The 22,956-nt window shown below is 41.3% G+C and overlaps 2 protein-coding genes across 5 annotated transcripts; one reads left to right on the forward strand and one right to left on the reverse strand.

The window, feature by feature from the left end:
* Positions 1–1,535: 1,535 nt before the first annotated feature.
* Positions 1,536–11,659, reverse strand: LOC117418797 (lysosomal cobalamin transporter ABCD4-like). 3 transcript variants are annotated; one of them, XM_034927204.2, is made up of 19 exons: positions 11,147–11,659; positions 10,557–10,675; positions 9,909–10,036; positions 9,298–9,437; positions 8,687–8,803; positions 8,049–8,174; positions 7,391–7,441; positions 7,184–7,278; positions 5,921–6,042; positions 5,231–5,322; positions 4,937–5,026; positions 4,632–4,837; positions 4,069–4,160; positions 3,827–3,863; positions 3,608–3,657; positions 3,440–3,492; positions 2,889–2,965; positions 2,643–2,758; positions 1,536–2,029 (listed from the first exon to the last, which is right to left on the reverse strand). In XM_034927204.2, the coding sequence occupies exons 1-19, from the start codon at positions 11,191–11,193 to the stop codon at positions 1,961–1,963; spliced, it is 1,827 nt and encodes a 608-aa protein (XP_034783095.2). In that variant the 5' UTR covers positions 11,194–11,659; the 3' UTR covers positions 1,536–1,960. The 3 variants fall into 3 exon arrangements, with proteins under 3 accessions (XP_034783095.2, XP_058847975.1, XP_034783096.2); XM_058991992.1 differs by having other exon boundaries at positions 10,017–10,036; positions 11,147–11,658; XM_034927205.2 differs by lacking the exons at positions 10,557–10,675; positions 11,147–11,659 and having other exon boundaries at positions 9,298–9,503; positions 9,909–10,001.
* A 5,677-nt stretch (positions 11,660–17,336) lies between these two features.
* LOC117411010 (vertnin-like) lies at positions 17,337–22,283 on the forward strand. Of its 2 annotated transcripts, none has more exons than XM_058991993.1 (2): positions 17,337–17,467; positions 19,117–22,283. In XM_058991993.1, exon 2 carries the CDS (start codon positions 19,119–19,121, stop codon positions 21,195–21,197), a length of 2,079 nt encoding a protein of 692 aa, XP_058847976.1. In that variant the 5' UTR covers positions 17,337–17,467; positions 19,117–19,118; the 3' UTR covers positions 21,198–22,283. The 2 variants fall into 2 exon arrangements, with proteins under 2 accessions (XP_058847976.1, XP_033873939.3); XM_034018048.3 differs by lacking the exon at positions 17,337–17,467 and adding an exon at positions 17,474–17,842.
* Positions 22,284–22,956: the final 673 nt, after the last annotated feature.

Below are 22,956 nucleotides of genomic sequence, written 5' to 3' on the forward strand. Positions count from 1 at the left end.
GAGTACCTTCATCCTGAGGTTTCACAGGCATCTTAAGGATCAACGGTATGACGCAAACCCTGCAATGACAATTTCATCTGCTTTAATTAACTTCAAATATCATCTTGGAAAGAAAGCGACTCTGAATCTGCACTTGAGTACTCCCAAGAGCAGGCTAAAAGAAACATAATGTAAATAAATACTGAACGCTGCATACTGTAGGTTTAGAGTCACCAGACTCATCCTTTCAGAGACCCCAGTTCAATTCGAAACCAGGTGGAGGTGAAAAGCTAAATCCCTGACTAATTAAGCCACTTCTATCTCCCTAGCCTCCTACATCAATATGTCAAAGTACACTTGTGGCAGTGCTTGTTTCTCATGAGCAAAAACCTTCTTTCAAACGTTCACCTTGTACGCTCTTCTTTCAAACGTTCAGCTTGTACGCTCTTCTTTCAAACGTTCAGCTTGTACGCTCTTCTTTCAAACGTTCAGCTTGTACGCTCTTCTTTCAAACGTTCAGCTTGTACGCTCTTCTTTGAAACGTTCAGCTTGTACGCTCTTCTTTGAAACGTTCAGCTTGTACGCTCTTCTTTGAAACGTTCAGCTTGTACGCTCTTCTTTGAAACGTTCAGCTTGTACGCTCTTCTTTGAAACGTTCAGCTTGTACGCTCTTCTTTGAAACGTTCAGCTTGTACGCTCTTCTTTGAAACGTTCAGCTTGTACGCTCTTCTTTCAGACGTTCAGCTTGTACGCTCTTCTTTCAGACGTTCAGCTTGTACGCTCTTCTTTCAAACGTTCAGCTTGTACGCTCTTCTTTCAAACGTTCAGCTTGTACGCTCTTCTTTCAAACGTTCAGCTTGTACGCTCTTCTTTCAAACGTTCAGCTTGTACGCTCTTCTTTCAAACGTTCAGCTTGTACGCTCTTCTTTCAAACGTTCAGCTTGTACGCTCTTCTTTGAAACGTTCAGCTTGTACGCTCTTCTTTCAAACGTTCAGCTTGTACGCTCTTCTTTGAAACGTTCAGCTTGTACGCTCTTCTTTGAAACGTTCAGCTTGTACGCTCTTCTTTCAAACGTTCAGCTTGTACGCTCTTCTTTGAAACGTTCAGCTTGTACGCTCTTCTTTCAAACGTTCAGCTTGTACGCTCTTCTTTGAAACGTTCAGCTTGTACGCTCTTCTTTCAAACGTTCAGCTTGTACGCTCTTCTTTCAAACGTTCAGCTTGTACGCTCTTCTTTGAAACGTTCAGCTTGTACGCTCTTCTTTCAAACGTTCAGCTTGTACGCTCTTCTTTCAAACGTTCAGCTTGTACGCTCTTCTTTCAAACGTTCAGCTTGTACGCTCTTCTTTCAAACGTTCAGCTTGTACGCTCTTCTTTCAAACCTTCTTTCAAAGAAAGTCTCTTGGCTAGCGGATATGAGATCTCTCTTCTGTACTCCGGTGTTGAGTTTACTGGAAGAACCCTGTCAGTTTGCTGAGCTCCTGACCCTGGCCTGCTCAACCAACACACAAGCATGCCAAAATCTCACTTACACATCAACACCCAAGGAAACAATCAAGATTTTAAAACTTTTTAATAAAGAATATTGGATTGCTAAACCAGCAAGCCAGCATCTTTTACACTTGCACATGATTTTCAGCTCCAAAAAAACAGAATACTGTGAATTTATACAGCTGTAAACCAGCACACTGTACAATCCGACACAATTTTCCAGTCCCAAGAAATGCCGGATTAGACCCATTTTACTGTATATATGTGTTTGGGTTTATTAAAAGCTCATTATTATGGCTTGCCCATCTAAAAACAAAATCCAGCAGGGTTCGCTTGTTCTATTGTGGGTCTTCCATGAGAGTCCTGAGCTCCATGTTCACACCTGATGCTGTTCCACGGCAGATCTGTGATTGCATGCTGATACTCCTGTGTTGTGCTCTGCTGTTTCTCTGCTCTTCTCAATGATGGATTCGCTGCAAGACTGCTTTGGTTACTCTTTTTTCATTTTAATAAGTTCCCATCGGCCATTGCCACACAGCTTCAGCATCAGGTCATGATACTGGAAACCAAGAAAGAAGAAGACATCATAACATAAGACAAGGCTCGTCCCTTGTTAGCACAGCATTCACCCCGACTAGGGCGGATCTCATTTAAAAGCATCGAATCGAGTCTCTTTTTAAATGTTCCCAGTGTTTTAGATCCTACTGGATCAACTGGTTGGCTATTCCATGCATTTATAACTCTCTGTGTACCTTCTGTTCTGAACTTACTTTTACTCAGCTTCCATTTGTGCCTCTTGTTCTGCTCTCTGTGCTAAATCTGCAGTAGTGTCTCGGGTTAACTAACATCAGACATTTGTTTCTCTACCACTCTAGAAAAAGAACCCACTGAGATCTGAATCTAATTTGGAGGGACCCAGAAGCAGCCAGTCAAACAACAGTAACAGCAGACTGAGCCAGTCTGACTGGGATTCTAACCAAAGATGAATTAGTACTGCTTAAGCTGTCATGGTACTTCTAGGACAATGGTGGGTACAGTAATCACAACTTAAAGTTGTGCACTGACTGCGTTCCTATTGTATATTAATATGGTTAAAGGGGTTCCTTGCAGAACTCTGTGTGACTCCTCGCTCTGCTGTGCTACGGAGTTTGAGTGAGAATGCGTGTCTGTACCTTCTCCAGGCTGCTGCGATGTCCCAAGCTGATTAAGGTCATCCCCAGCTGTTTGCAGGCTCGGTACATCTGGTCCTGTACCTCCTCAGTCAGCGCACTCGTCGCTTCATCCAGAACTACATGGGGGGGATGGGAACGCACGATCAGTACATTACAGGCAGGCAGGCAGCCTGACTTCATTTGAAGAATGCGTTTCTCAGCACACCACAATGTTAACACTGAGTCTGCCATACCGTCGGTACAAACCTGCGTATTTGGGCTGCAGGTAAAACAGTCTAGCGAAACAAAGCCTCTGCATTTCACCGGGCGACAAAACATCATGCCTGAAATACAGCCCCCCCCCCCAAAAAAAAAAAACATTCACATTCACCTGCTACCACACCACTTCACAATCCTTTCAGAGCAACTGTTTTCTGAAGAGACCCTATCTGACATACAGTGGGCCCTACAAAGCTTTAACTAATTCATTTGTTCATAGTTACAGTTGTGGAAAAGACCCAGTGGTTCACATTTACTAATAACATGCTTCTCTCTTGCAGTGGGAGTCTTATTTGCATTCCTGCTGCAGTATGGTTTTCACTGTAATTTATATTGATTTGGTACTTATTGTTCACATACCACTGAAACCTTATCTGTGCCATGAACCCTAATAGGATATGATGTTGATCAGAAGAGTTTTTACACAATTATCTAGGTGTATCTGTTTTGATTTCTTTCCAGGTCATTATACAGGTAATAACAGCAGAAGAAAAGTGATCTATCTGCAATAATAACAATAATAAATCATTGAAGCTTACCAGTTCCAGTCAACCTTCTTATCTAACCCTCCTGTCCTTTTTAAAAGGCTGGCCTATAATTGAAAAGGTATCCAATGGTTGATAATGTTGTGTTTGTGGTTTTGGAATATCAGTGTTTTAAGTCTCAAGGTAATTTGATAATCTACAAGCTTGAGAGCAGGTACTTACCACTCCAGCAAGTTCTAAGAATGTCATTATTCTTTCATCATCCACAGATCCTGCCAATGTCCAATGAAAACAAAACAAAAAGAAAACACAAAAAAGAACTGGTAAAAGGCTTTGTGTTTTAACACAGACTACAGAGGCAATTCATGATTTGTTGCTAGCAGGAATAACAAACACATAAACAAATCTTAAAGAAGGCTAGCCAAAAGCAATACAGCTTACCTGCGACAGGATAAATCTTCTTCAATGGATAAATCACCTGTTAATTAAAAATGAATCAGCACCGTGATACATACAACGCATCAATACAACAATATTCATCCTCTAGAAAGCAATCCGGAGCGATGCGACCTTCACGCTGCAGAATGTACGTTAAACAATATGTATCAATCCTCCTTAGAAAATAGTCAGCACAGAAAGTGTGAAAGGGTTGACCATACAAACTCAGCAATGTGCAAATGTACCTGTTCTCGTAGCGTCCCGTCTGTGAAGTACGGCTTCTGTGGGAGAAACAGAATCCCACGAGGTCCGAAGCAGGCCCACATCTCAACAGAACCTGCAAAAACCCATCGGACCAGCTGTCAGTCCATCAGCGAGCGCTGTAATGCTACACTGCTTCATTCTATTTTAGGGCCACATTTTTTACTGTGAAACACCTTACCTGGAGCAGAGGAGTGAAATTACAAAGTCAAAGAGATGTGCGTTAAGGTGACATTTTCTTCTCTTAGAGAGAGGACAAGCTGAATGGCACTCGGGGATGGAGATGAAATCTAAAGGGCAAGATTTTCAAAGCGTTTACTCCAGTCTTTAATTAACTCCTATTTTTTGGAAGAGAAAAAAAAAAAACTACTAATTTTATAAAAGTAGAAACAAGCAACTTAATCACAACTATTCATTTATATACATTCTAGCTGTTTGTGTTTTAGTTTCGTATCATTTACATGGAATGTTCTCCTTTGAAAAAATAGGAGTTAATGCTTTGAAAATCCTAAATCTCTAAGGCAACAGGCTGCCCCTTCCCCCTTACCGCTGGTGCTCTCCCAGAGCCTATTAAGGACCCGCAGCAGGGATGTCTTCCCAGTGCCTGTGTTCCCCACCACCAGCAGGTTGTTTCCCTGGGAGATTTTCAGGTTGAGATCTTTGACTAGCAGCTCATCAGAAAAGGGTGATTTGTAGGACAGTCGCTTGAGAGTGAACGCTGTGTCGGCAGAGCACGTCTGCATCTCCAGGTCGCTGTTTGGAAGGAAAGCAGCATTTGTACTTCACTGTTTTGCACGGTTGAAACCCAAACAATGAAATTACACACTGACCGAACACCCAGACATTTCCTACCTGTCGAAGTCATACGATTCCCCTGAAACGGGATCGTAGTCACACTGCTTTCGGGCAATCTCCTGCATAACCTCCATCAGCTCTCCGATCCTAGAGAGAAGCAACGCAGATTACAACAGCAGCCGGCACTTTAACCCTAGTAATGTAAGGTCTCAGTGATTACTGTATAAGAAAAACACTAACCCTAATTAACCAGCATTGTTTCCTACTGGTTCTGTAACATTACAGATATTCAAAACCTTGTGGGAGATAAAGATATATCATCTTTATATAAGATGTACCTTACCAACCTACCTGTGAGTGTAGCCAGCCACGTCAGACACGGTTGTAGACAGATCCATCAGCTGGCTGAAGCAACTTATCAAGTAAATGGAAACAAAGGCATTCTGGGAACAGAGTGGAGGGGGGGGGGGAGGGGGCAGGGGGTAGTGCTTTATTAATGATGGCTAATTTCCTGTTCTGCTAAGTAGGTTTCTAATGCAGTGCTGATGACCTCTGGGGCCTGTTTTATAGCAGTCGAAGCATCTCTTGGCTTCTCGTTATTTTGAGAAAGGCGACGCTGATAGTTCGAATGGTGTTTCTGAAAGCTGGAATGGTTGCTGTAATTTAAAATGTTCTTTTACTGTGGAAGATAGGGACATCTTGTGGAGACTACTTTAAACTGCAGCTGACTACATCTGGCTTCCCTGAATGGACACCAAACACCTCTAGGAGCCTGGGTGCATACTATTTGAAGATAGCTGTGCTAAGATGCAACACCTTGTTTACAAGGATGTCCAGCACCCATTTACAGTGGAAACTGAAGACTGTTTTCTAATGTATGCATGCTTTATTCACCCGTATAATGATTTATTACTGCCTAACCCTTAACCTGGAGCCTGTATCACTGGCTGCCCCAGCACTTACCACTGAGCTGCTCCAGACTGCACATTGTTTTCAAAAGTAATACTTACATTTTTGTCTTTTCCCCGCACTTTTTCTCACCTTGCTAATGAGAGCGCTGAGTTCTCCAGGAGTGAGTTTGTCGTAGACCCCAGCGAAAATGGGAATGGCGATCACCATGAAACTGAGGATGCTCCCCAGGTAATCAAACGTGTTCACCCCAACTGAGGGAAAGGAAAGGCACTCGGTTATAAAGACGCATTACACTGCATGGGCTGCTGGCAGGAGGGCAGCGCTTTACTGAGTGCATGAGACGAGGCTGACACTCAGGTCAGAACCACCGTGTGTCTCTTTTGATTTAGAGGTGGGGTATCAGGTGAGATCCACCATGTGTCTCTTTTGATTTAGAGGTGGGGTATCAGGTGAGATCCACCATGTGTCTCTTTTGATTTAGAGGTGGGGTATCAGGTGAGATCCACCATGTGTCTCTTTTGATTTAGAGGTGGGGTATCAGGTGAGATCCACCATGTGTCTCTTTTGATTTAGAGGTGGGGTATCAGGTGAGATCCACCATGTGTCTCTCTTGATTTAGAGGTGGGGTATCAGGTGAGATCCACCATGTGTCTCTTTTGATTTAGAGGTGGGGTATCAGGTGAGATCCACCATGTGTCTCTTTTGATTTAGAGGTGGGGTATCAGGTGAGATCCACCGTGTGTCTCTTTTGATTTAGAGGTGGGGTATCAGGTGAGATCCACCGTGTGTCTCTTTTGATTTAGAGGTGGGGTATCAGGTGAGATCCACCATGTGTCTCTTTTGATTTAGAGGTGGGGTATCAAGTGAGATCTACCATGTGTCTCTTTTGATTTAGAGGTGGGGTATCAGGTGAGATCCACCATGTGTCTCTTTTGATTTAGAGGTGGGGTATCCTATTTGATGTGGTCAATGGGCTCAAAAAGAATACAGTAGAATACAAGGATGGATGGATGTCTGCAAGAGGGTACAGTCAAAATTCTTATATTCCTCCCTGTAATACAACACATGCAGTGGTTTAGTTTAACCTAGGAAAACGTCTTTCTCTGTTACTATTTCACCAGATGATTTCATTTGAGTACACTAAACCTATTTCAAGTTGCATTCTGAAATGTATGCATCTCCTATGTCTGTAAATCTGTGTTTGTGATTGACTGGCTCTTTAAGAGCTTCTTGGTTGTCAGTATGGGATCTGTGAGGTTAGACAGTGCAAAGGATTGTTCCTGTTGTCAAGATGTAAAGCTTATTTTGCATAAAGGACCAGCACAAGGTACTGAAACCAGCACGCAACCCCCGAGGTGTCAGAACAACAGAAAAGTCTTTCAAATGACGTACTGTACAGCCACAGCTCCTTGTTCATGAGGCTCCTCTGGGTCGTCAGGAGGGTGTGAAGCCTTTGGTTGGTCCGCATGTGTTCCACTTTTCCTGCCCTGCCCGGCAGACAGGAGAGGGGAAGCAGTCATTCAACAAACAGAATAAACGGAAGAAAAGGGAAAAAATGACTGCTGACGTTCCAATGTGGGCGCGGCTCAGCACTCTTACCTGTAGAATGCTACGGACTCTGCATTGACCCGGATCTGCATGTGTTTGAACCTACAGAGAGAGCACAGAATCAGGATTATCCGACACGTAGTCCTTGAGAGTTAGCACCAGCACTAATTAGTATTCTTAGCTCTATATGGCTTGTGTTAATTAATCTTAGCAAAACTCTACGTGCTACACAGTGTAATAGGAGTGTTACTCCCCATCACTGGTATGTTAATAGGATATTTCTAATATGCACAATTTAGCCTGCAAAAGCAGATATGTGTGTTCAGGATACTGTGTAAAATGACTGCGTCTCAGGATGTCACGTGTACGGAACTTGAGCAATATGGTTGTTGGCAGCAATAGTAATAGTTTTACAGTAATGTTACCTCACCACAGCACAGTGTTTATTTTACAAAGAGATATAATCTGCCATACAACACTAAACAGGGATGGAAATAAGACTCCCAGCATTGCATAGCAGTTTGATCCATTCCTGGTTTTACTAGGAGTTTAATAAGACACACCCAAGCTTGTTACCTACACACTGTGGCTAATCAAGCTCATGGTAAAACCTGGAATGGGTGAAACTGCTATGCAGCAGAAGTCTTATTTCCATCCCTGCTAGGATGCAATGATTTCAAATGTACAGGTCAGGAAGCTGTGTCTTTACCTGAAATCCCCCTCCAGTTTTTCCTGTTCAACCAGAGTCGACACGATGGGTCCCATAAACACTTTATTCACAACGGTCCCGATTATGAAGTAGATGAAGATACTGACGGGCCCTTTCCAGCCAGTGCTGTCGATAAAAAGGGTTACGATGACTGGGGAGAGAGCAACGAACGCCCAACAAAGATCAGAACTGGGTTTGGGCCAGAGCTGGGGTCAATTCCAATTCCCTTTCCCCTGAAATCAATTCCAATTCCCATTCCATTCCATTCAATTCCAATTCCAATTCCAATTCCAATTCCAATTCCATTCAATTCCAATTCCCATTCCAATTCCCATTCCATTCCATTCAATTCCAATTCCAATTCCAATTCCATTTGACAGGGATGGGAATTAGAATCTAAGCCTTGCAATGCACTTTGATTGTTTTGCTATTTGGAACTGGAATTGATTAAAAGGGAATGGGAATTGGAACTGGCCCAAACACAAAAAAAAAAAAAGATAAATAAATACTCTAACAATCTAAAGAACTACCAGAAGGCTTCTCAGGTGAATGCAATGAGAATAGATAACAAAAAATAGGTCTGATGGCAAAAGCTTGATATTAAACTCCTTAAATACCTTTGGCAGGGCGTGTCTTACCTGTGAAAGCACTGATAAGTGTAGTACACCAGAGTAAAGGGAGAGATGAGGAGTTTGCTGGCCATGGTGCTCATCTGCTTACAGAATCTCTCTGCATCCTGGCTGATTCGCTGGTCTCTGTCACAAAAACAAACTGGAATACTGGACAAGTCTGTGCAAACAATTCCATTTCATATTTCACAGAATATTAAAGTACTTGGTCCTATTCACAAAGCTCGAACTAATAGTCTTTTTTTTCTAATTCAATACAGTTCAATAATCATGAAACTATTCCAGACTGTGTCTGACCTTGTTATAGTTGTGATATGTGGAAAACGGGAACAGTTTCAGGAAAAACAAACTGTATTGTATTCATGATGACAGGGATGGGAATTAGACTCTAAGCATTGCATAGCACTTTGATCCATTTACTATGAGTTTAGTAAGACTCACCTGAGCTTGTTACCTATACACTGTGGCTAATCAAGTGTGTAGTAAAACCTGGAATGGGTGACTCTGCTATGCAGTAGGAGTCTTCTTTCCATCTCTGTTATAACATGAGAGAATGCTGTAATGTTGGTAATAAGAGGGGGAAGTGTGGGCAGCCAAGCTTTGTGGTACCGGGGGCTTACGGGTTATCAATGTCTTCTCTGAGCATGTTGAGGGTGTAATAGACTCTCCCTTGGAAGTAACACTGGTGTAGATGTTCTGTCAGGCTCTTCCTCCAGTTTACATACATGAGACTCGAGATGTACTGGTCCAGACTCTTCAACTGGGGAGGAAAACACCTTCCATTTACGATGTGCCAGCCTCACTTTATAACCAACATCAGAGCCAACTGAATCCATTTAAAAAGAAATACAGTATTAACAAATCACTTGCTAAATAAATAAAGCAGAATAGCCTTTTTGAAATGTAGTCATAGTGAATTAAAAAACAGGATTTGGTCAGTTAGTTCGATATAGCGTTATATATATATATATATATATATATATATATATATATATATATATATATATATATATATATATATATATATATATTAGTAAAACAAACACAATACAAGTCTGATAAAACATATTTATTTATGCTGTTTTAAGGTTTTAAAATAGATTACTGGAAACACTTTTCTCCATGTAGTAAAACTTAGTAAAATGACTTGACCCAAGTTCACGCTAGAAGTCTTTCTTAATGTCTTAATGTTCTCTCTAGTGTAAGTGCAGCCCCTCTGCTGTCGACTTACTGTGGAGTTGATTGTGATTAAAAGAACGGCCACCAATGTGAGGTTTTTGAAGCCAGCGAGATCCTTGTCAGACAGGACCTCATAGAACTTGCTGGGAATGACACCCACCTGGTAAATGATCAACTGGGCTGTAAAGCAAAAAGGATTGCATGTGTCAGGCGCTGTGTAAATCTATACAAGCCAGCAGGAATCAGCACTGCACTGCACAAGCATACAATCCGGGGACACCGGCATTTAAAACAAACACTGCTCTCAACAATAAATCCAATTTACACTTACAGTGTCGTTTTCAAAACCTTAGACAGACTGCGAACTTACATATTATGGAGTGGAATGGTAAACATTTACAAAGTAAACCACCTGTCCATAAGGATCAATTAAATTTAAAAACAGTTACTTAAAATGATCACCTGACCTCTTCTTTATATCGCTGGAGCCCTTAACACTCGTTTACTACAATGGGTGCAACATGATTTGAGTCTCCTTGGCCTGAACGCAAAAGCAAAAACGCAAGCTTTGCATTTTCACGTTTGTTTGTTTGTTTGTTTGGTCTGTATTTCCTTTACTGCAGTTTAAATAAGGGAAATAAACCTCAGTGGCTGAGCAGAAGTTGTTAAATGGCGCTTTCTCCTGTCAGACCACACTTACCCAGAAGAGTAACAAAAAGCAGGGTCCCAAACATCAACACATTCTGGGAGGAACAAGAAGGGAAGAGGATTTTCTGAATGCGGCAGAGCCTCCGCACAAACTGCAGATCCAGCTTTGGTCTGGAAGTAAAAACAAGCCTGTGTCAGGTTTGAGTAAGGAAGTACAGTACATGAAGAGGCTTTACAGCTCCCTACTCAGCGACATTTACAAGCAACTCCAACAACACATCAGCATAACACTGGATCGCTTTCTGGTAGCTGGACGGTGCTCTTTTGTTTACTGCACCATAAACTGGAATAGCGAAATGAACTTTATCTGTAATGTTAAGTACCTATTGTCTAAGGAAGACCATCTAAGAAACAGCGTGCACTGAAAAGCAGTTATCGTTATTTATCGTTAGCTACTGTAGTTCATTTCGATTCTGAAGCATTATCAAGTTTATCTTAAAATTAAAAAAAAAAAAAGTTTGCCTAATAAAGTCTGATTTAACCATGCCAGTGTAACAGGCAATTGTGAATCATTCTACGTGTACTGTATTCAGCTTGCCATCAATCTTTCACCATAAACACAACCTGATAAGACACTCCTACCTTTTGCATTTTTTCTGATCTTGTTTTTCACTCTGAATTTGTGCCATTGAGGTAGAAAATTCAAATTAACACAGTTAGCAAAAATGTACTAATTTTGAAAACACATTATACAAAGGAAAAAAACAGTACTGAATTGCAACTGTCAAAATATAGGAGGAGTCTGAAACTGCTCGCGTCCCGCAGCTAACAATGAATGACTCAAACTAACGTCTATGGCTTGTCAAGAAATGTGAGTTTAAAGTCTAAAGAAAGCACATGACAGGACTCGAGACGCAAAAACACTGTCAGATGGAGAAAACAGGAAACAAAACCACCGGCTACGCAATCTAAACTAATGCCGGGCATAAAAAACGAAGCAATGGATTTAAAAACAAACAAACATTTATTTAATTGGCCTTTAATTAAAACAACAACGAGTGTCAAAGTTAATTACTTTACAACTTAACGATCTATACGTTGTTATTGCACATGCCGTTGAAAATAATGATTTTGTTTTGAAAGATCAAGGATCAAAGAATCTACTTCCCGAAGGAGAGACGACTTTGAATAAAATCGCAACCTAATATTTGCCTGCCCTCTGTGGTCAAATATATTTCATGCAGCTTTGCTGTAGACTGAAGTGTATTTTGTTAACAAACCGCCCATTGAAACTCACTTCAAATTAATTACGGGATTTGCTCAGTCGTAGGTACCGCTAACAAACTGTAGTTTAAAAACATAGCATAGTACATATTAACAAAAAAGGAGAAAAGAAACGAGACATAGTTTGCTGCTATTGTACCAAACTAGAATATATATTTACTGCATGCGTATGTTTTATTCCGGCCATGTAACGTTTTGTTTAATAATGGGAATACCAGTAAACCTCTGTGGGTCTGATTATATTTGATTTTCCACTGTGTAGATAGATAGATAGATAGATAGATAGATAGATAGATAGATAGATATAAATTCATGGATCTATAAAGGATACATGATGTTATTCAATTTGATCTTAAAGAAATATTTACTACATTCCTTCATAGTTTTGTCTTTTGTGCACTTTAGTGAAAAATGTAATCAGATTACAGTAATATGTTACATTGAATGCATTAACCTGCTAATATAGAGTAAAACACGACACATTTACAATTTTCTAAATGCTGTTTTTACTACATGGCATTTTTATGGGAAATGAAAAATCTGTCTTTCTAGAATCATTTTATAGAATCTAAATAAAGAGTAAAAAAAACAATAGAGTAGAACACACTGTACACTCCTACCAGCCCCCCCACTGTGACTGTCCATTGAGTGTAAAGAGCATTGGCCTCTTGTCCTGAGTCTCACAATGCCAACATCAAGAACACAAGGGTTCAGGCTTATCTCGAAGCTACTCTCATATCCACCCCCTCAGTGCCTGGAGATCTTTGAAGCCCCCCTCTCCCCCAGTGTGCCAGACAGCCGGAGCCATCCTCAATGTGGCACCATTTGCATTTTTAACACCTCTGAACTGCCCTCCTCTGTTTTCTCAATCTGTGGGGCAGACCCGTTAATCTGCACACTTCAAGTGTTTAATTGGTCAAGGTGAAGGTGTGTTGGGGGATGCTGCAGTCTCTGTGTTACTCAGTATTGCACATCCTGAGCCTGGGTCAGGCCAGCGTCACAATACACCAGATATCGGGGTCTGTTCTCTAACTGTTATTTTTTGCAGTCTGTTATTTACTCCTGTTGTTTGACGCCTGTCAATTTGATGAAACCTGAACCCAACCCCCAGAACAGCTTTCACTGCTGACACCAAAAGCCCGTCTTGAAGCCACTAGCAACAAAGGCCACCCATGAAAAACTCCAGAAGAATGACAAGTTTAGCAGTTCTGTTTCAAGCACACGATTCACGGAGGGAAGCGGTTTACATGAAAGGAAGTTGTAATCGGTCTTTGACTCAAGTGTGACAATGTTGTACTGATTTACACTCAATTCAATCACATGAACCAGACCAGGATGCACAGTGCGCTCCACAGTTTAACAGTGTGCTCCTGTTGTCCTCAGTGTGCTCCTGTTGTCCTCAGTGTGGTCCTGTTGTCCTCAGTGTGCTCCTGTTGTCCTCAGTGTGCTCCTGTTGTCCTCAGTGTGCTCCTGTTGTCCTCAGTGTGGTCCTGTTGTCCTTGTCAGATGGCGGATGATGCCGACTCGCAGGCTCATGAATTGTTTTTCCTGCTAAATGTTTTGAAAGTAGACACATTACACAAGATTCAAATGGTTTCCATTGGGATGACAGATACTGGTACTGTCACTTAGACCCACAGCATACCTTCCACTGAGTGACAATCCTAACCTTTTATAACTGGCTCAAGTGTTTCCACCCTCTCCCCCCGAACCTGACCATGAATGAACTTTATGAACTACATCGTCAGCAACTGAAAAAAACTTCTTACAAAGTTTAATTAGCAGCCCAGCTGATCACAGGCCAGTAGTCCCGCATGATTAAGTCACTGGGACCCTCAGGAAATTGTTTTAAGGAATTCCTATACCAACCCCTATACAATTTTCCCATAGTAAAACCATAGTAAAGTGTAATAAATCAAAGTGAAAGCAAGGTAAAGCATAGGAAAGCATTGTAAAGCACAGGGAGGTACTGCATGTTAAAGCATATTAAACAACAAACTGTGTAAAACTAACACTTATGAAAGTTTCCCTAATTAAACGCATAGCAAAGTGTATTGAAACCTAGTGAAATCAGAGTAAAGTATAGGGAAGCATTGTAAGGCCCAGAGAGGTATGTTAAAGCATATTAAAAAAAAAAAATAATCACGGTAAACTATGGTAAATGCAGAGTATAACCATGGAACAGCATGGGAAACCTACAAATTTAAGAAGAACATAAGAAAGAAAATAAGAACATAAGAACATAAGAAAGTTTACAAACGAGAGGAGGCCATTCAGCCCATCTTGCTCGTTTGGTTGTTAGTAGCTTATTGATCCCAGAATCTCATCAAGCAGCTTCTTGAAGGATCCCAGGGTGTCAGCTTCAACAACATTACTGGGGAGTTGGTTCCAGACCCTCACAATTCTCTGTGTAAAAAAGTGCCTCCTATTTTCTGTTCTGAATGCCCCTTTATCTAATCTCCATTTATGACCCCTGGTCCTTGTTTCTTTTTTCAAGTCAAAGAAGTCCCCCGGGTTGACATTGTCTATACCTTTTAGGATTTTGAATGTTTGAATCAGATCGCCGCGTAGTCTTCTTTGTTCAAGACTGAATAGATTCAATTCTTTTAGCCTGTCTGCATACGACATGCCTTTTAAACCCGGGATAATTGTGGTCGCTCTTCTTTGCACTTTTTCTAGAGCAGCAGTATCCTTTTTGTAACGAGGTGACCAGAACCGAACACAATATTCTAGGTGTGGTCTTACTGAGTTTTAACATTACTTCCCTTGATTTAAATTCAACACTTCTCACAATATATCCAAGCATCTTGTTAGCCTTTTTTATAGCTTCCCCACATTGTCTAGATGAAGACATTTCTGAGTCAACATAAACTCCTAGGTCTTTTTCATAGTTCCCTTCTTAAATTTCACTATCTCCCATTTACTATGCAACTTTCCAGTGGTAAGCTTTTATGAGGGCAGCCCCATCCCAGTTCAGTTCATAAACTTTTGGAAATGTAATCAACATGCATATCTAAAACAACAATCTCTTTTTTTTTTGTTAAGCAAACTTGTGTACAGTACTATAAATGACATTTGTCCTGTAATAGCATTGCACTGCATTCACTGTAGTGCTGGTCATTAGCATTACATTGAAGTCTGCTCTGTGACGTCCTTCACGTAAAGTGGAAGGCAGCAGCTCGGCACCAGCTTGTCTTCGAGTCCAGCTGTGAACAAAACACCAGGCTGGACCTGACAGCCTGCAAAGGGGTCCAGGTGGCAGGGGGTGGGAGGCTGGGTCAGGATCAGAAGAAACACTTTGATTATGAACTCTGTTTGAGCAGAAGACACACAGAGAGGTGTTGAAAACGTTACCCTTCAAGACAACAGTGCCAGGCGTCCTGTACCCCCCTCCGCTAAAGAGGACGCAACACACATCAGAATAATAATATAACATGCTGCTTCTCACACTGTATCAATCCCCTGCTTGTCTGGACACTAAATCCACACCTGTTACTGCTGACAAACAACCCATGCGTTTTCACTGTTCCTGTTTGTTCATTTCACAGCAGCAGGAGCTAAATGTGTGGTGGATTCATAATAAAGATGATTGCTGCAGAATTATAGGCAAAGCAAAGCACCAGTGAGAGGCATGCCTGACAGCCTTGGGGTAATCTACTTAACTTCCAGTCTGAAGTCTGTAATGTGTTTATTGCATTTCACACTAAAGCATGAACGACACAGGACCACCCGAAGAAGACAAACAAACACAGATAATTCAGAGAAAACTCAAACATACTTGCTTGGAATGCCTGTTATTAGTAACCCATGGAAAGGTTCATGAGTTTTAGTTCAGACAAATAATCACAGCAGTCTAAATGCAAGGCTAAAATCGGTATAGTCCACTCTTACCTAAATGGAGGTGTTGGATGCAGTTGGAAAGCAAGGTGCAGTCAGTTGTGGTTTAATTGCATATAAAAGTGTCTAACCCTTCACATGACTGTGTTTTAGTGCTGGTGTGTTATCTGTGACCATGACCTGCCATTAAAGCTGTCCTCTATGCAATGCAGCACTTGTCTCCATTAGTTCCTGTAAGTTCAGTAGAAAGCCCCTCCACTCAGGTGCTCCACTCTGGATCAGATGTGCTGGGCTGCTGGTGCTTTCTGCTCTTTGATGTGATCTGTGTGTGCCTCCCCTAGAGTCCAGCAGAGCGCCTCACAAAGAGCTTGATGAACTGATAAAGAGCTGTTTGATATCTTTAAAGAACACAGTGCTGCTCTCAGACCCTGCTGGACTCAAGATCCCCCTGGCAAACAAACGGGCCAGTCAGGACATTTCTATTGAAGCTAGAGCTGCATTCTCCACAGCTCTAACAGAATTGCTGGGCTGTTCCCATGGGCCATACAAAGCAATGTAAGATTTTGTTAAGAGATGGTATCTGTGTGCTAAGGTAATTGAATTATTAGGCTGCTGTGCCGGTATAAACCTGACTTTCTAACTCGTATGTAAATTCAGTAACATTTTACAATAAAAGGCACCGTTTTTGAGCAATTTTAGGGAAGAGTATAAAAATATCGACAGAAAATACTCTGCAAAAGAATGAAACTGATGCTAAAAGTTGTCCTAACAGAGAATATAGTTTATTCCCCTAATACAAGAATGATAATAAAAACAAACTATTTGTTTTCCTTTATAAAAGGTTAGCACTGCTTTTTGTTTACAGTTTTCCCATAATTATACAGTAACTATGCATTTCCCATAGGTTACCCTGGTTTGCCATGTTTATTAATATGCTTTACCGCACCTCACTATTTTTTTTACAATGCCTCCCTATGCTTTACCATGCTTTCACTGTGCTTTATTACACTGTGCTTTGATTTTACTAGGGTGCATTCGTGTAGGGTTGTTGCAACACAATGCAGCCTTGTAGGCTGTGCAAAGTATATACGCCTTCAGAATTCGATTGTAAATCACAGCCTGATTGGGGGATTGGTCGTCCCAGGCATTCTGCTGATCTCTTGAAAGGTGGTTCAGGACCTGTAAAAACACACAGATAGAAAAATACGACAACAATGGCGTGCTTTTAAAGGAACGCAAACTACCTGGCTGTGCCTAGTTAGTTAGCCTAACGTGTCAGTAATCGCTTTGGCGTTTATTTTGATTGACAGATAATAATAATAATAATAATAATCAGATCGAATTTCTGAAGATTTCAAACGTGCCTAAATACGATTACGACATATTAAACAAAACAAAACAATTAAAAATACGTGATTACTCGATAAGGCTAGTTTTATTAAAAACTGTAATTCAATAAAATAGAAAGTCGACAAATGAATATACTGGGTGCAGGAAGGCTTGGGTTTGGAATAGCCCCACCACTATCAGGATGTTTGAGTCGGTTTTGCGTAATTTAAGAGGTGGGTTAAACGGGAATCGTTTTATGCCTGTAGTTTGTAGTTATTACCGCGTGGCTCTATATAATTAAACAATTAACTAAATCGTATGCACTACAGGTGCGCGCAGCTAATCTGCTCATTTAACAATTCCTAAACCAAATCTAAAAATGTGTAACAGAATCGATAAATCTGCGGGTTTTGTGTAAACTCAGTTCAGTGCTTACAAAAACAAAACCTTCAAAGCGATGCGCATCAGACCGGTCACAGTGGATTTACCAGTCCAGGTAGAACAACACACAAGGTGAGAAGCGGCTTTGAGACCTGGCAGTGTTTACAAAGCATACGAGACAATGGCTATTATCAAGTCACATTGAAATTGACCCGCGGCTTGATTAAGGATTCCCTCCCCCCCCCCTTTTTTAAATCAGATGGTCAAAAATAAACCGTTGATTGACAATTTCCCTTGAGGGAGGTACCATTTCAAACCCGCAATTCAAGATTTCACCCACTTCATTTCAAGGTGGTATCGTTCGTACACACATCAGGTTGGAAAACGCGCTCCTGCAGAATGGGTTTGCAATGAGTTTTCTTTCCCAGTAAAACTATTTCGAACCGCGCATTGCGAAAAGAATTCAAAGTGGACGCCTACGAAAGGGGTTCTTTCACACCAGTGCAGGTACGTTTTAACTTCAAGTATGTTTTTGCAAACCACGTTGGCGACTCTCCAGTATTAGAAATGGAGAATATTGTTTTTAGTGTGTTTTTGAGAAATGTATGTATATTTCTTTAACCCATTCCTGCTTGGCGATCTCCCATGGGGACGGGTAAAGAAACCTTTCTGAACACAGGAAGACGCAGACGCAGATGCACGCTGAACGCGTACGAGGATGCCGTCCCATCCCAATCCATACCACCCCAATCTAAACCAATGACATTTCTTTTTAATGAAAAATATATTTATTAGGCCTGTGTGTCGAAAACGACTTTTTTCATTTTTTTAATTATACATATCAGAAATGATTTAAATGTAATACTAGGCTGGAATTTGAATAATAATAATGATAATAATAATAATTAACTTTTATATCTTATTATATTGAAACCTTCTTTTAGTTTTGTAGAAAGCTAAAACAAAAAGCTAAGTTGTAAATATAGCGGAAACACAGGCAACGTGGATCAGTATTGTGTCGTTTACAGAATTACATTTATTACCTTTCAAACAACCGTAAAAAGTACTAGAGTGCAACTCTACTAAACAGATTAGTATTACAATATACGAGGAGAAAAAGAACTGTACATGAATAAAAAATGAAAGAAAATACAAGCTTGTGGCATTGAATTTGAGCATCCTTTTTAGTTAAGATCTGTGTCTTCAAAACTGGGCTCACGTAATATTTGTGTTGAATATTCGCATTGTTCAGCCATCTCCGTTTAGGTGTGCCATTGCAGAAAAGTATGTTTATTAATTTTATGTATACCGTTGATGCGATTATCCAATTAAACAAACACGTTTCTGTTTTAGGGTTAGTTTAGTGCAGCTTTCAAATGGCACAAGTTTAATATACTCGATACAAAGTCTTTTGAATGTGTGGAAATATAGTTACAGTCGATCCAAACAGCTACCGATAATACTTGTAGAGATTTAACTCATGTTGGTCATTTTTAAAGGCGGCTTTATATTATTAAGGTAGTTTGCCCCTCTGTTTATAAAATAATGCACCAAAGTGTTTGTTCCTTTGTGAAACCATTTTGTAATGGTAAGCTAGAATCTGATTAATTTTCTTTTACACAAGGAGCTTGCTTCAGTCATTGGTGAGACTTTTTACTATCAAATGCACAATCGAATTCCAGCACAGTTTCTGAGTGATTTGCATAAACGAACTTAATTACATATATCACCCACTTCCATTCTAACGTGATATTACATTTGTACTGTTTTTGTTTTTGCAGAGATGATTCAAAGGCGTGAGGTTGTGCAGTCTGTGCTGAGGGAGCTGCAGGATGCTACAGAATGCGTTGGTTTGGGAAGGCTGGTCAGGGCTGCCCTGGTGGTGGAACATGCCCTGTCCAGTTTTCTCCTGCCTGGCACCTGTAATGAAGGCCATCCAGCAGGTGCAGACATCGACTCAACAGCTAGATGCCTTTACCCACAAGACGCTCCTGCCCACATGGTCCCGCTGGCTTGCAAAGGAGATGGAAATCTTCTGTTCGATGCCGCCAGCATGCTCCTTGTTGGGAACACTAGCCTGAGCTTGGAGCTTCAAGTCAGGACGGTGGTGGAGTTGCTGCTTCGCAAGCGGTACTACCTCCACGGGATGATCGACTCCAAAGTCATGCTGCAGGCAGCCAGGTTTTCCCTGTGTACAGAGGAGTCGGCAGAGCAGATGAACTTGTCCATGGCGGTGTTGGAGGCTATCTTTGATGCTGACGTGAAAGCCACTTGCTTCCCTGGAACGTTTGCCAATATGTGGCACGTCTACGCCCTCGCGTCTGTCATTCAGTGCAACATCTACTCCATTTACCCCATGCGCAACCTGAAGATCCGCCCGTACTTCAATCGACTCATTCGCCCGAGGACGTGGCCGCAGGGCTCTGAACTGATGACGCTCCATATCATGTGGTCAGGTGAACTGGAGTCTGAGTCTGTCTTCAAACCTCAGCACTTTGTGCCGGTCATGCGAACCAAGGATGCTCAGATGGGGAGCCCCGATGATGAACATCATGCCCTCCCTTTAAAGACTTTGGAACTCTTGAACCAGGATCCCCAGCTCTCGTACTCCAGCCTCAAAGACCGGTACAACATCACAAAGAGTACTTTCTATCGGTGGAAGAGGCAGACCCAGGAGCACAGAAAGAAAGCCGCAGCGAGGTACGAGGCCAAGCACTTCCTCCAGATGTGCTTTGCAGAGGGCAAGCTGTTGCCTCTTAATCAGTTTAAGGAATTCTTTCCTGAAATCTCCAGGTCAACTTACTATGCTTGGAAGCATGAGCTGCTCCAGGCAGGCAGTGGTGGTGATACCTTCATGATCACAAAGAAGCAGGAAGTAGGAGGCAATGGAGATGTTTTGGAGCAGGAAGGTTGGTCGCCTCCAGAAAGACATCTTCAGAATTATTACGGGAGCGTACCAGTCGCCAACGTCCCGATCAGCCCCAACAATGAGAGGCTGGTTGGTGATCGAGCCCAGAACTTTGCTTTCATGCAGGAAGCCAAAAAGTGCTTGCAGAACTGTATTGCAACAAACGCCCTACTTCCATACAGGAACTTTAAAAAAAGTTTTCCTGGGATTTCTAGGTCAACCTACTACAACTGGAGGAGAGAAGCCATAATGGCCAACCCCGGTTTTAAAGACGCCTTTGGCATCAGTGAGGATAGCTTGGACGCAGAGAGAAGCCCTCTTGCAGAGGCACAGTGTCCAGTAAAAATGGAAGCCCTTGTGCGTTTTGCTAAGGTGACCCGTGGTGAAAGGCATAAAAAAAGTTTCTACTCCTCTTTTGAGAGACGGAAAAAGCTCAGAGAAGAGGCCAAGAGGTGGGTTCAGAAGTGGGGACTGGCCTTCTCCCATTTCAAAGTCAAGTACCCTACGATTTCTTCGTCCTCCTTTTGGTTTTGGAAGAAAACCGTTGCGGTTAAGGAAGCGGAGAAAGCCTTTAACTGGGATGCAGACTGGTCCAAATCTTCAGTTTCTACTCGCCCGGTTCTCAGCGAGCAAACCACGCTGGAGAGTGAGCTTGTGCCGTCGTTTGAGCAGAGTAACGAACATTTGGACAAGAGGCCCTTCAGTCCCTACAATGCAACGATCTCGGCGTACACAGTTTCTGATAAGAGTATGGATGACCAGGTCTTTGTCATGGATGTTGTAGCCCTTGCAAACTTTAAGGCCAAGGCTAAGCTCTTCCTGCAGCAACGCTTTGAAGAAAAATCCTTCCCCACATTCAAGGAGTTCAGGTCCTATTTCCCCCTCACGCCACGCTCCACCTATTACATGTGGAAAAGGGCTCTGCATCACGGCCTCACGTTAGTACATGGATGACTTTTTTTGGGGGGGGGGGAGGTGGCGGGGACAAATAATTAACTAAAGTAACAGCAACAGGCTAAAAACTGAAGTCCAGGTTTTCTTTAGCTTGTAAATCCATTTTATTTTCATGTAAATGGTTTACCTTGCTAAATTGTTTTCCAAGCTTTTAAACCAATTATTCAGTGTCTGCTTACAAATGGGTTTTCATGCTTTTTCTGTTCAGGAATACTGTATGTGAAGTGGCACAGGGACACTTTTTCATCTCCTTGGTTTAATCAGATCATTGCATTGAGCTCTTGGATTTGAACACACAACCCCTCACTTGCTTGTTTATTATTATTATTATTATTATTATTATTATTGTTTATTTAGCAGACGCCTTTATTCAAGGTGACTTACAGAGACTAGGGTGTGTGAACTATGCATCAGCTGCAGTCACGTATAACAACTGTTTGGATCAGTATTTCAATTTAAATATCCTCTGAATAGTTCTTTGGGCAAACCCATACTGTATATAATGTCTTGTAATTTTATTTTCAGTGCTTTGGTACCTTTGAGTCGTAGGGGACTTTTTTCCCCCAAAAAAACAATTAGTTAATTATTGTTATGAGTTTTTTGTGTAAAGATCTTTCTGCACGGTTTGATGGTATATACAGATATATATTTTTTAGATGCAGCCTATGTATGTGAAAATGTAGAACAATGCCTCATTTTAAGCGGCACAAAAACCACCACTGATGTGACAAGGTGTGTGTTAGTTTTCTGTTTGGGGTGGAGGAGGGTGTAATCAAATGCATTCCAAACCGTTTTGAAATCCACTGAAGGCGGGGGTCACTAATTATGTTTAGAAAAATGATCACTTTAATTTGTTCAGAGGCAGTCTACACTGAATACTGATTGCAGCTGTGTCCCACAGTAATCCACATGTTTATGGCCACAATATTACACAACTGGCTCAGGTTAATGTGCCAATGTATGTTTTTTGGTGAGGTGGTCAACTGACAATTAATGTCTTTGTGGTTTTGTGTATTTATATGAGAAATTGGAGCTGTCTGATTTTCTGACCGAAAAGCATGACTATAATAAATCTTAGTAAATGAAGCCGGTTTTGTCTCTTTGTTGTTTTTGGGTCAGTCCACCGTTTTCCTGTTCGTTCTATATAGTTACTTTGCACCTAAAGAGTCACAGTTCGTAGCATGACACCCCAATTGTTCCATTTGATAAGATAGTAAATAAGCTGATTTGATTATTTTCTCGTTTTTGTATTGCTAAAATGTAGTGTCTTTTTTTAGAATACTTTAAAAGTTTTGAGCTACAAATCAAAGAAAATAAATGTGTATCCAGTTAATCTCTGGCCTCTGAGCTACCCTATAGCTATTTGCTCCCCCATATGAGCTGAAACCACTGAACTGTGCCTTTGTAATGAAAGTAGATTTTGTGCCAACGCCAGAAACCACCAGCTTGAAGCTCCTTCCAGGCACCAACAGCCTTTGATTCGAGAGGTTTACCTCGGGAAGCCAAAGCTTGTTTGTGTTCTGCAGGGTCTGTGTGCTTCCAGATATCTGTATGCAGAGGCTGTGTATTGCATGTCCCTGAGATACAACAGCCTTTCCAATTTATCAGCAAGCCAACATCGACAAACGCAGTAAACACTATGCAGTATTTGTAGTGTTGTGTGGTTTTCAACAGTATTTAAAGATTAAGCATGTGTTTTTTTATTTTATTTTAAGAAGGATGCATTAGTTAGACCTCCTGTCTTACTTAAACCTGAAAT

The sequence above is a fragment of the Acipenser ruthenus genome, chromosome 18, assembly GCF_902713425.1.
Source record: "Acipenser ruthenus chromosome 18, fAciRut3.2 maternal haplotype, whole genome shotgun sequence".
In the NCBI taxonomy this organism is placed as follows: domain Eukaryota; kingdom Metazoa; phylum Chordata; class Actinopteri; order Acipenseriformes; family Acipenseridae; genus Acipenser; species Acipenser ruthenus.

Excerpts from the sequence above, each read along its gene's own strand:
- LOC117418797 (XM_034927204.2), bottom strand. The coding sequence starts at position 11,193 with ATGGCACAAATTCAGAGTGAAAAACAAGATCAGAAAAAATGCAAAAG. Across the intron at positions 7,279-7,390 it reads GAGTCCGTAGCATTCTACAG|GGCAGGAAAAGTGGAACACA; the intron begins GTAAGAGTGCTG and ends TCTGCCGGGCAG. Across the intron at positions 3,493-3,607 it reads TCTTAGAACTTGCTGGAGTG|GCCAGCCTTTTAAAAAGGAC; the intron begins GTAAGTACCTGC and ends TTTCAATTATAG.
- LOC117411010 (XM_058991993.1), top strand. The coding sequence starts at position 19,119 with ATGATTCAAAGGCGTGAGGTTGTGCAGTCTGTGCTGAGGGAGCTGCAG.